The sequence below is a fragment of the Patiria miniata genome, unplaced genomic scaffold (assembly GCF_015706575.1).
Source record: "Patiria miniata isolate m_02_andy unplaced genomic scaffold, ASM1570657v1 HiC_scaffold_8, whole genome shotgun sequence".
NCBI classification, from domain to species: domain Eukaryota; kingdom Metazoa; phylum Echinodermata; class Asteroidea; order Valvatida; family Asterinidae; genus Patiria; species Patiria miniata.
The window spans coordinates 8949670-8962569 of record NW_024037075.1 but is presented as its reverse complement, the minus strand read 5'-3'; the positions used below and the strand labels follow the sequence as shown (position 1 = coordinate 8962569).

The following is a 12900-nucleotide window of genomic DNA, read 5'->3' as shown; positions in this document are numbered from 1 at the left end:
GCGCTCACACCATTGAATAATGTGCGTTATTTGCACGAGCTGCAGTTCTCAACTGCCCCTTCCGAACACGCACATTTTCGACTGGCCCTGCACTAGTCTATACTACAATTCAAGGAATCTCTGTCTGTCCGTCCGTCTGTCTGTCTGTCCGCCGATTATCTCCAGAACTGGGCACCGTATAGAGTTGAAAATTGGCGGGTGTATTGCTCGGGACCACAGAATGTGCAGTGCCAAGTTTGAAAGCAGTATTTTCTGAGGCAAACGCGCCAGAATATAGCCTAGAACTCCGCGCACTGATGTTCTTTTCATTTGTTTACGTCATTTTAAAGCAAGAGCGCGCGTGCTCAATATGACGCAAACAATGCAAAAAAGACATGGGAGGGCACATAACTCTATAGCACGCGCACGGGCATTGTAGGGCGATACTATTGTCCAGTATGGGTGAATATATAGCATTTCGTACCATATGTTACCGTTTGTACACCTACGTGGTGGCTGCATGGGCACATTATTTCTGCAGTCGACTGAGCGACTGTACTGCAGGACGATATCATTGTCAAGTAGGGGAGAGTAATATCTGCGCTATTTTTTGCAGCCTTTTTGAGAAACACTCGCCCAAACAATTTCAAACTTGGCACAAACTTTGATGTGAGTGTGCGTTCAACCTGTGAAAACAACACCATTGAATTGTTTGCACGAGCAGTTCTCAAAAACTCTGCAAACATGCTACCTATACCAGCGGTCAAGCAATTTGCCCCTCCCGATCAGGCACATTTTCAACTTTCCCCTCCCGAACAGGCACATTTTCAACTGCTCAATATGACGCAACAATGGAAAAAGACGGGCACATTGTAGGGCGATGGCACTGCACACCAGTCTTCGTACGTGAGTGGCATGCACGGGCACGGGCACATGCATTTTGTAGTCAACTGAGCAACCATCACTGCACTGTATGTAGGCGGTCGACTGAGCAACTCTAATACAATATGGTATCGCCCTACAACTACGCCCTACAGTTGTAGAGCGATACCATATTGTCCAGTAGGGGTAAATATCAGTGCCGGGGGGTGACGACATTTTGTGCATTTAACTTGCGAGTGTGCGCTCACACCATTGAATAATGTGCGTTATTTGCACGAGCTGCAGTTCTCAACTGCCCCTTCCGAACACGCACATTTTCGACTGGCCCTGCACTAGTCTATACTACAATTCAAGGAATCTCTGTCTGTCCGTCCGTCTGTCTGTCTGTCCGCCGATTATCTCCAGAACTGGGCACCGTATAGAGTTGAAAATTGGCGGGTGTATTGCTCGGGACCACAGAATGTGCAGTGCCAAGTTTGAAAGCAGTATTTTCTGAGGCAAACGCGCCAGAATATAGCCTAGAACTCCGCGCACTGATGTTCTTTTCATTTGTTTACGTCATTTTAAAGCAAGAGCGCGCGTGCTCAATATGACGCAAACAATGCAAAAAAGACATGGGAGGGCACATAACTCTATAGCACGCGCACGGGCATTGTAGGGCGATACTATTGTCCAGTATGGGTGAATATATAGCATTTCGTACCATATGTTACCGTTTGTACACCTACGTGGTGGCTGCATGGGCACATTATTTCTGCAGTCGACTGAGCGACTGTACTGCAGGACGATATCATTGTCAAGTAGGGGAGAGTAATATCTGCGCTATTTTTTGCAGCCTTTTTGAGAAACACTCGCCCAAACAATTTCAAACTTGGCACAAACTTTGATGTGAGTGTGCGTTCAACCTGTGAAAACAACACCATTGAATCGTTTGCACGAGCAGTTCTCAAAAACTCTGCAAACATGCAACCAATACCTGCGGTAAAGCAATTTGCGCTTCCCAAACAAGCACATTTTAGACGGCACAGCACGGTTGTATGCGTACGAGGACGTGAGAGGCTGCACGGGTATACGCATTTTGTCGTCGACTGAGCAACAATTACTGTAGGCGACTGACTGAGCAAGCTTTACTGTAGGACGATACCATAGTCCAGTATGGGTAAATATCAGTGCCAGGGGATGACGACATGTACAATAGAGGGTAAATAAACAATGGTACACTTTTCTTCCTCATAATCGTGTGCGTTGTTTGCACGAAAAGCTGCAAAAAAGCAGTATTTTCTGAGACCTAGCGCGCCAGAATATAGCCTAGAACTCCGCGCACTGATGTTCTTTTCAATTGTTTACGTCATGTTAAAGCAAGAGCGCGCGTGCTCAATATGACGCAACAATGCAAAAAGGACGGGCACATCATGGGGTTCTTTTCAATTGTTTACGTCATGTTCGAGCTAAAGCGCGCGTGCTCAATGTGACGCAAACAGTGCAAAAAGGACGGGCACATTGTAGGGCGATAGCACTGCACACCATGTCTTCGTACGTACATATACGTGAGTGGCATGCACGGGCACATGCATTTTTTAGTCAACTGAGCAACCATCACTGCACTGTATGTAGGCGGTCGACTGAGCAACTCTTATACAATATGGTATCGCCCTACAACTACGCCCTACAGTTGTAGGGCGATACCATATTGTCCAGTAGGGGTAAATATCAGTGCCAGGGGGGTGACGACATTTTGTGCGTTTAACTTGCGAGTGTGCGTTCACACCATTGAATAATGTGCGTTGTTTGAACGAGCTGCAGTTCTCAACTGCCCCTTCCGAACACGCACATTTTCGACTGTCCCTGCACTAGTCTTTTACAATACACTGTAAAGACCATGTCAAATGTATAGCATTTTGCCCCTTTTGTGGTGCTACATTTTAAAGTAGCCCTACATGGTAGGGGAAGAATAGTATGCATACTGACTCAAAGTAATTTAATCTACTTCAATTAAATATTTCTGATTTAGAGCTTCTACTAGTTCTAGTATCCTGTAGCAGTAGATTTACATTATATCACCTGTCAAGAGTCTACATAAATGCAGTCAGTTTCCTGTTGTGGTTTATTTGATAATTTGTAACGACTTTGGGTGTAATCCCTGCTATATTGCATTGTTTATGGTTTCTAACAAGCGCCTTCTCATTGAAAAAAGACATTGACAGATTGGGATACCGCCAACATTTGCTGGATAGCTTGATATAAATACAGCACGTGGGAAATTTTCTAAAACCACCTTCAACGTTTTTTTCACTTCTAAATTATACAAGTTCAGGCGAAACACTTTCATACACTTTCCCAAACTTAATTTAGGCAAAGAATTTATCGTTAATCGATATGTACTCTTTTTACTAAATGCAAAAGTTCCTACATGCATTTAAGGATGCTCTTTGACTCTTGACAGTTGATTAAGATGTACACATACATGTAGGTTATATTAGCTTGAGGCCTTTAATATGAAATATTTGAATGATGGATCACTATTAAAGCACTTTGAACCAGTACAAAAATGTATCGAATATTAATCCCCCTACCTTGACATGTTGCTTAAAAAGGGGGGGGGGGGGGGGAGGAGGGGTGAACGCCTGTTACTTTTAGTTTTAATATTGTCTTTACATTTTATTGTAAAACTATAGTTTACAAACACAGAATTTGTGTTTTTACCACCAAAATGACGATTTTGGCATCGTTTGAATCAAGGTGCTTCCATAAATTGCCTAGAATTTAAGCCACGTCCACCAAATGAGTGACAGTAACAAGTATTTAGCGTTAACATGTTTATATTTCATATGCTACGCCTATTTGAAAGCATGTAGACCCAAAGGGCACTGATTAAAGCACATAATACAGTTTTCTAGATTTTGTGCACCCCTTTTCAAATAAAGCTCATCCCCACAGTGGGCAAATTCCAAAGTGGATCCCTCTCGTAAACATATGTTAAACCCATTTTAAGTTCAAACAGGCCTGCCAATTTTAATGCCACGAAAATGCACAATATTTGTCACAATCGGATCAAACCACTCGTATACATCACCCCTTTACACATTTAGGCCACCCCCACAAATTGGGCGAAAAATATGACTTTTAAAATGCTAGAATGTTTTATATCATGTCCAAATTTATTTCAAGGCATGGAAAAAGAAGGAAAATGAATGTTTAATCAGCCTCGACTACAGGGGCGCGTGTTCGTTCCTTACACTAACCCCTGGCTGTGATGATGACGTAAATGACGCTGAATAGCTATTCACAGCGTACTGCGCGGGCATTTCGAAGATTGCCCGCCGGGCGCGCCCATGATGCGTTCGTGCTCGCGTGCTTAGCTTTGCACGTAACGTCACGTACGAAAAAAAAAATAGGATTCAAAAGTCGTGATGCCTGTACGATATGGATTATGTCAGCCTTGTTTTTGCTAAAAAAAAAACCTGTATCTGTGGTTGTAAAGGCACGAAAGGGGTACGTACATTTAATACAAATCTTTGCTAAATAACACAACATCCAGTTGTTGTGTTTGAAAGGATTGATTCTTCAAAATCACAACTTTTAACATTTTAAAGATGGCGTCGGCACATAAAACGGATAAACTGCAGCCCTAATTATAATGTACTGTATTTTGGTACATTTAAATTACACAATTCCAGGGGTTACAATCGTGCAAGGCATGATGGGAAACAACATGGCGCTGCAAGATTGTACCCACGGGGCACGAGGTTGATGTTTAATAATATACTTCCTCTGAGTTTTTATTCCTTTCACCCCCTTTTGAAAAAAAAATCAAGCTCCGCCCCCAAATTGGAAGGCTTCAAGGTGGGTCCACCTCTTAAAATGTTTCTCAGACCGTTTTGGATCTGCACGCCGTATTTCATGCTCTTATTACAAATTTGGGCACGGTTTGGGCAAAAATAATGGGCCCGAGGAGCTCTACTATTGACCAGGACATATACCAGGGCTCGAAATATCCACTGGACCGTGGACCGTGTCTAGTGATTTCGGTGTCGGTCTAGTGCTGTGTGTGACTGCACTAGTCTGGCTGTCTAGTGTTTTTTTCTTGCACTAAAATGACCCCCAAATATACTAGCAGTTGAGGTCTGGTTAATAGTGTGCTTTGAGTTCATATTATTACTTGATTGATTAAAATTACCGGCCAAAAAACTGTCTGTGCCGTGCCAAAACGCAACAAAGCTGCCTCGGGCCAACGCGCCAGTCATGCCAGTTGCACGTACATGTACGTGTACATACAGAGCTGCTTGATGTATGAAAACACGTGGGCCTGTACGTGCTATTGCAGCAGTGACTGGTTCCCACTGCGCCACGCACTGGCAAGATGGAAATGCGGTAACCAGTCAATGCAATAGTCATGCGCGGTGCATATTCACACTGCAGTACGGTTGCATGCAGGCCGGACGGCGCGGAATAGACATCGTTAAATGCCAAGAAAACATCGATGGAGAAAGACGATCTTTGCAAGCTTATACTCACAGAACTTGATCTCTCTTGTCTGTGTATGTATTTCCCAGGTTCATGAATTTATTTCGAGGAAATACTACTGGTATATGAAGTGAAACGATGCAGGAGTTTCAACGAAATCACATACCGTTAAACGAAGCTCAATGCCGGCCCACTGCCGGTCCACAACACACAGTGCATCATCGCACGTTCGTACCAAGCGAAATTCAGACATTGTTAGCCAGTTTCTCGTCGTAACTAGCATTGTGCACATGGTATAAATGACCTGCATTTCCCATTCTTTTTAAGATTATCGACGGTATATATTTTTGTTAACACTTAAGGGACCACTGTGCATGGGTGAGAGCCTAGTGGGCCGTTTAGGATTTGTTGTATAATGCGGGCTACGTGACAGTACTGGTTTCAAGATGTTCTTTTGCGGTCATTCCGCATGTTGAATCGCATGATACCGTGCGTGTGCGCACTGCACAGACGGGCACTGCGAAAGGCGTCGTAGAACCAAGACTAGCAATTTGCATTTTGACACAAACTCACTGGTTCTTAATGAAATACAAATCCCTGTAGTACTGCCGTGGTACCAGTGATGCTGATGTCGCATCACGTTGTACATAACGTGCGTGCATTTGGACATGTGATCACTTGAGTACCGCTGCGATGTTCATTTGGTAAGAAAGAATTGAAGACTGACACTACAAAAACTGTTAACATGTGTTAGGTTCCTTTTCAAGTTTTCATGTATCTTTTTTGGCAGTTTAATATAGAATTTTGTGAATTCCGTGTTGTCCTTTACCTTATTTTCCGTGAAATTCCGTCCGTTTTCCGTTTCGCGGAGGGCTTCGGAATTGGGTTGAAAGTTGGTATGTACAAATGTACCTACCCGGGATGTGTTAAAGATGAAAATTTAAGTTAAGTCACGATGACGTCATCATGTGACATGTGACTGCATCTTAAAAGTGCATATTTTGAAGGCCAATACAGGTATTGGCCTTCAAAATATGCACTTTTAACTGTATTGGTCTTGATCACTCTTCCGCACATGTCCTATCAGTCCTACATGACATGAAAATACAATAACAAATTACCGATACAGCCGTCGGTTTGTACACAAACATCTAGTTATAATTACTCCTGATGTAAAATGTAAGATTGGTCTCATTTGAAAACTTGGTTGCGCTTTAAAGATAATCTCGAAAGCAGGCAAGACACGTGGTATAAGATCCACCTTGTTCATTATTCAAACGTTTTATTATACCTACCGGTAAGTACTTATTCAAAATCCAAAATCCCAAACAAATTAACTGAAAGGAAAAAATCAAGATAATATCAAAGTGAACTTTAGGTATCTCTTTTGCAAATATGTAAATAATTCATATGATATTTTTATGCCGATGTCCACGTCGGCAGGAACTGCCCATGTATATTGTTTACATTGCAGTGCTGGTGCTGTAGTCGTACATTTCCTTGAGTATAAGTACAAGTAAACTGTCGGGAGTGCAAATATGCGTACTACAACAAAGATATATTATGGTATATAACTGTGTATAATTTGAATGTGTATATGTATTTTTCACAGTGGAGTTGAAGTTATTCCAAATGCTACATGTATACCTCCACCAGCCACACAAGATGCACTGGCCTACCTCAATTCAATAAGTGAGTATTGTTTTCATTAAACGCAGTGTAATGCCATTACTGCAGTTTATTATGTCTTACAAGACTTTTTTAAGTGGCACCATTTTGTAATTTTGAATTTTCTTGATTTGTTGCCCTTCTTTTAAAAGAACATGAAGGGCATACGTGTACATGAATGTTGTACAGCTTGAGGTTTTGTTAATGGAAGAGAACAAGTAATTCAAATGGATTTTGAGACAAAAAGAGGCTGCTTGTCATTTTAACGATGTATTTATGTAACTTTATATACGTTTTTTTGCACTCCAGGAGTTAATTAAATATCAAGTCTCATAATCAATAATGATGCATTTAGTGCAAAGTACACAACTAATTCTTTTCTGAATGTTCACAAAACCATACCGGTACATGTACTTGTAGCTTCTTAGCATGAGCGTCAGGCGTTGTCACCAAGGTGTTGGAAAATCTCTCCCAGTGATCTCCCCCAACTTGCTTTCGTAACGTAGGGGGCTACTTGTGTACATAGCCCATAGTATTTTGTGTTTTTCTCTAGCTTTTGGATGTTTGTTAAAACTTATATCAAGGGAATAAATATGTGTTGGAGGTTTTAATGTACATCAGATTCGAACTGGCCAACCGATCCCGTTAGCTCGGCGGTCGAGTGGTAAGACATCTGCACTAGAAAGCAGGAGGTTGTGGGTTCGAGCCCCACCCGAGTGATTTTTTCCAACTGTCACTCGGGAGGTAACACACTGAGTATACAGTGTTTAAAATACGTCTGTGAAGGGCAAAACCTAATTTGAATAATATCACCCCGGCGCAAAAATTCCATCTTATAATAGTTTATGCGGTACCCGCTGCTATGTACATCAGATTCGAACCGGCCAACCGATCCCGTTAGCTCGGTGGTCGAGTGGTAAGACATCTGCACTAGAAAGCAGGAGGTCGTGGGTTCGAGTTCCACCCGAGTGACTTTCACTCGGGAGGTAACACACTGAGTATACACATGTATGTATTTATTCCCATTCATAAATAGGCCTGCCTTTTCAGTAAAAAAAAATTCAAAACTTTTCGGTGTAAAACCGTTTTTGTTCAACAAGTTCACTTCATATTTTGTGAAACACCCCTCTTGCTAAATACTGGAGTGTCCAGCTCGCGACTAAGATGTAAACAACTCCTTTTATTAAGATTGGCGCATGCGTCGGGCATACTGCGCGATGTTGCGCAGAATGCACCTGGGCATTGCGTTGTGAATTTAGGACTATAAAATACTGATTTACTGGTAGTATTGCGCATGCTTATGTGAGGATTGTGAACATTCAACCAAGAAAATGGTAAAAGGCACTAGATTTCATAGGAGTTCAAATTTCATGTGACACTGGAAAAGTGTTTAAGACCAGTCAGTTATGTCTTTATCATCCATTTAAGACCAGCCACGTGACAGGCTTTTGACCAATGGGAATGGGTAAACTGTCTTTGGTATTTATGAATAAAGATTTAATATAAATTTTAAAAGTGACAGTTATTTGATAAATCATTTAATCCTTAATTGTAGCCTACCAAAACATTCTGGGAACAGCTTTGTAGTTGTGTAACTGGGGAGAGCTAAATAAATAAGTGTACGGTAGTATGGTTGGCTCTCCTCTCAACCGAGTAGTTCCACTAATTTAAAATAATTTGGGTGGAGCGAAGTTTTCTGGATGTCTCAATAATATCAAAATATTTTATTTACAGCACAATATGAGACAATACAAATTATCAGGTATTTACAAAAGAATTATGGTATAAAGAACTTGGGTATATAGAACGACAGTCAAAAGGGAATTGAAGCTGTCTAGATCTATCCAATGATCTGAAACTACAAACAATAAATGACTAATGAATTATGGGAAAGCTTTCAGGTCAAAGTACATTATTAAAGACATTAAATTCAAAGTAATTTGGGGAAACACTGTTTTCCTTATTTTTAAATCAAAGAATACTTTTTATAAATACATCAGTAAGTGGAAGTTTTTACCATTTTGCTCAAATAGAAGAATTATTCGCAATGGCAACTATAAGAATAAGAATATTGTATATACAATAGTGCAATTTTAATTCCGAAAATAGAAATGAATTCTTCACCAAATAATGTTACATGTATAAAATAATGAAGTAAGAATATATACCATGCCCTAATAACAAATTTCTGAATACCCATTGGACTTTAAAGAAAACAGATATTTTTGGGAGAATGGGAAAGTCTATTTCAAATAATAAATGTGAAAGTGAATATTATAGCAATGCTAAGATTTCAGTCAACGTTTGCTTGCTCGTGTTGCGCAAAAGTTACAAATTTGTTTTTGTTTCAAAAGGAAAAATGGAGATTCATAAAATTAAAGTACTTGTTAACATTGTTTTTCGGAATTGCGCAAAAAAATATTAAAATAGAAGGCAATAATGTGTTTAAATAAATGTTCTAAGCATAAAATACAGTCAACTGAAAATCCTTCTTGCCCTGCCACTTATGCAGGAATTTGATAGTGAATCATATGGGAATTGCTGATTCACATACATGTAACAATGTAATGTCACGACAAACAGATTTAATTCGAAAGTTATTATTTTGTTAAAGTCGTGATCACAAATGTTTATTTCTGGCTGTGTTGTTTCGACGGCCTTAACTTCTGGCAATATAAAGAAATATACAAAAGTCCAGAATGTTGCATAAAAATGACTGGCATAAAAAGATTCAGGCATAAAAAAATTTGGCATAAAAAGTTAAATAACACACAAGGGATTTACTCACCACTTGGGATGATCTACGTTCATGCCTTCCTAGTCTCCGTGCTCAATGTTAAAATTAATGCAGAAGCAGCAAAAATATTGCAAACTGCAATGCCGGCAACGCTGGATATAAAATTTTATTGCTGCTACAATGGGGAGCCGCACCCAAAATTTGCAGAAAAAGTGGAGTGTACAGTGCTCGCAGAAAATTATGGTCTGCTGCAACGAGGTGTTGGATCGTAATCAAAGTTTATTTCGCTGCTAGCCCTACAAGAAAACTATACAAAACGCCCGGAATGCCAGCTATCTAACTTAAACAAAGCGCGTAGAATGTAAAACTCGCCTGCTCGCTACGCCCTTTGCATGCTTTAAAAAGTAGCGGGCAAAATTCTTGGTGGCGCGCGCTGTGCTAAAAAAAGTTAAGTTGGCTTCAAGAGGGCGCTGGCAAAAAGCATGATCGCAATGGCTGCTGACATGTGAAATGACACAAACACGAAGTTACAAAGTTATGAAATGAATGTTTGAGTAAGGAACCTGTCGGGTAAAAGTAAGTACTGAAACCCGACCTGGTTACAGTTGTTCAGTTACAACCTCAATCTCTACATGTAGTTTTTAGCTGTGAATAGTAGCTCAACAAATCGTCATGTCGCTCCGTTAGGGGATTCGGGGAGTCAGTCAGTCGGGGAGCCAGTCAGTTAGTTAATCTGATTTCACCCAAACGTTGTCAAATGTATCAGTAGCCCAGCCCCATCACATGACCAAAAACAGCGCTGTCAATATGTTGGCCTTGGTCAAACATTCAAAATGTACATGGTGACCTCTTCGTCTAACTTACAGTTATGGGTTAAAGGTCAAAATAGGTCAAATTTCAAAAGTATTGCTACATGTCAAACATGTTGGCCTTGGGCAAACATTACAAAATGTCAATTGTGACCTCTTTGTTTGACCTACAGTTATAGGGTCAACGGTCAAAATAGCTTTAAAACCCTCTCACAGATTGAGCTGTCCCAATAACTCTCATAGAGGAAAGGTAACCCTCAACCCAATTCAGCGTCAAAGCAGGCTGTACTACATGTATGTAATCCAAATAACCCTCACACAATCCGAGCAGTCCCAATGACCCTCTCACAAGGATAGGTAACCCTCAACCTGAGTTATACAATATAAGCCTTACGTGCAAATAAACCTCACACAAAACAGGTAGGCCCTAACCCTCGCAAGTGCTCAGAACATGGCAAAGAGTAAACTCGTCAGGCAAGCTAGTTCAATGATTACGGCAATGATCACCTCAGTCGTAAAACCCCACCGAATGGTTTCCAACCCACGACAAGCAATCTACCGGTACATGTACCACCGAGTCACAGTCTCACCAGCCTCTCAAACCAAGTTCTACAACTCCTAGCCCTTTTGTTGTAGCACTAATCAAGACACAATAATCAGTCTTAATTTCCGTAGAAGCATGTAAATCTCTGTCCCCAATAATCTCAGATAATCGACACTTAAGCTACAATTACTCCACTGACATACTTAAGATAACACGTACCGGTAGCTTAATGCTAACTAACCCGGAGCTACAACTCCCGAACCCGGCCGCACCAGAGCGTCCACCGTCAGAGATGAGCTCCTACTCCCGACCGGGGATTACGCAACAGCAACGAAGACCCCAGCAACGGCATCGCGACTTGACTCGTCCCTGAACCCCAAAGCTTGGCTTCTTGCGACTTGGCAACAGCACCAGAACGCATTCCTACTGCATTGACGCCATCTTGCGAACTAACGAGATGATCTCTGGACCCCATGCTATAACATGCTAATTCACGCACAGCCTTTGTTATATGCGGTGCTGATTGGTCACTGTACACCATGATTTATTAATCTCCTGATCACGCAGAGCAATTTATTGGTGATTGGTCCACGCACACTTCGGCATTATTAGCACGTACCAAATGTCCTAGATCATGCGCATAAATAATTCCTAGGACTTGGACTCCTATACAAGTCTTCATAAACATGTACCCCTGTTTCGTCACACTACAATGACAAAATTTACATTGACAAGTGTTGTCAAGATGACGTCATCGCAGGGCATGTGGCGTCATGTGATAGAATTATATTTTAGGAATTATTCTAAGCATTTTGAACAACCTTTAACTTCATGAAGCACTCTAAAAAGTGACTGCAAAAGGACCAACAAAACATAGGCATGTGTGAAATGCGAAAAAGCCCTATGTTCTGTTTTCAAACAGACATACTGGTACAGCTCTAGTTTTCTTTTTCAGTCATTTTTTCAGTCATTTTTAAAATACCTTTAAACCTTAAAAATATTGCTGAAATATCAACTGGGAGACATTAATCCACATGTTTGCTCAAAAATGTATAGCTAAGCCGGAATGTGTTAAAGATGAAAATTGACGTGACGTCACGATGACGTTATCATAGGTGTATGTCATATAACGTCACTTGAAAAATGCACTTTTCTAAGGCCTACATGTATATCTGCAGAACTATAGGTCCGATTGGGTTGTAACTTGTTGTGTACCTAAACCGAGATGTCTTACAGATAAAAAATTATGTGATGTCATCATGATGTCATCACATGACATGTGACGTCATAATTCAAAGCCCTATGAGAATGTTATCACATAATACGTATATGGACAATTCCACGGTAATGGAAGGATGTTTTCACTCATTATACAAAATTTCAAATGGGTGGATCACACACACTGTTATTAGTTACATCAAACAAATGTCACAATTGTATTGCTATAATGCTACCTTCAATTTCCACACTTTTTGGGGGCATGAATACCTCTCTTTCATGAATTATGAATATTAATGAGGTCGGTAACGGAAGGATGGTAAAACGGACAAGGGTTTTCCAACTTACAAGTGTTTTGCATAAACTCTGTGAATTTTTTGTGGCAATAATATTTTAAAGATAGGAAATGGAATCCCTGAAGCTTTAACTACAGTACATACATGTATACTATGCCACCTTTCATTTGAATTTTAGTAATATAATTACATAGTCTTCAGTGAATACTAATTTGGTAATGGAAGGATGGTAACGGAAGGACAAAAGGTTTACTCAATTATAGCTTGAAAAAAAAATGTGAATTTACATCAACAAGTGAAACA

The 12900-nt window shown here is 40.5% G+C and overlaps 1 protein-coding gene across 3 annotated transcripts in view; it reads left to right on the top strand.

The window, feature by feature from the left end:
- Window positions 1–12900, top strand: part of LOC119719819 (ciliogenesis-associated TTC17-interacting protein-like) — a 116420-nt gene that overhangs the window by 12261 nt on the left and 91259 nt on the right. For all 3 annotated transcript variants that reach the window (XM_038189315.1, XM_038189312.1, XM_038189313.1), the window contains exon 2: window positions 6938–7017. In XM_038189315.1, the coding sequence (XP_038045243.1) occupies window positions 6938–7017 (80 nt within the window). The remainder of the gene's footprint in view (window positions 1–6937; window positions 7018–12900) is intronic.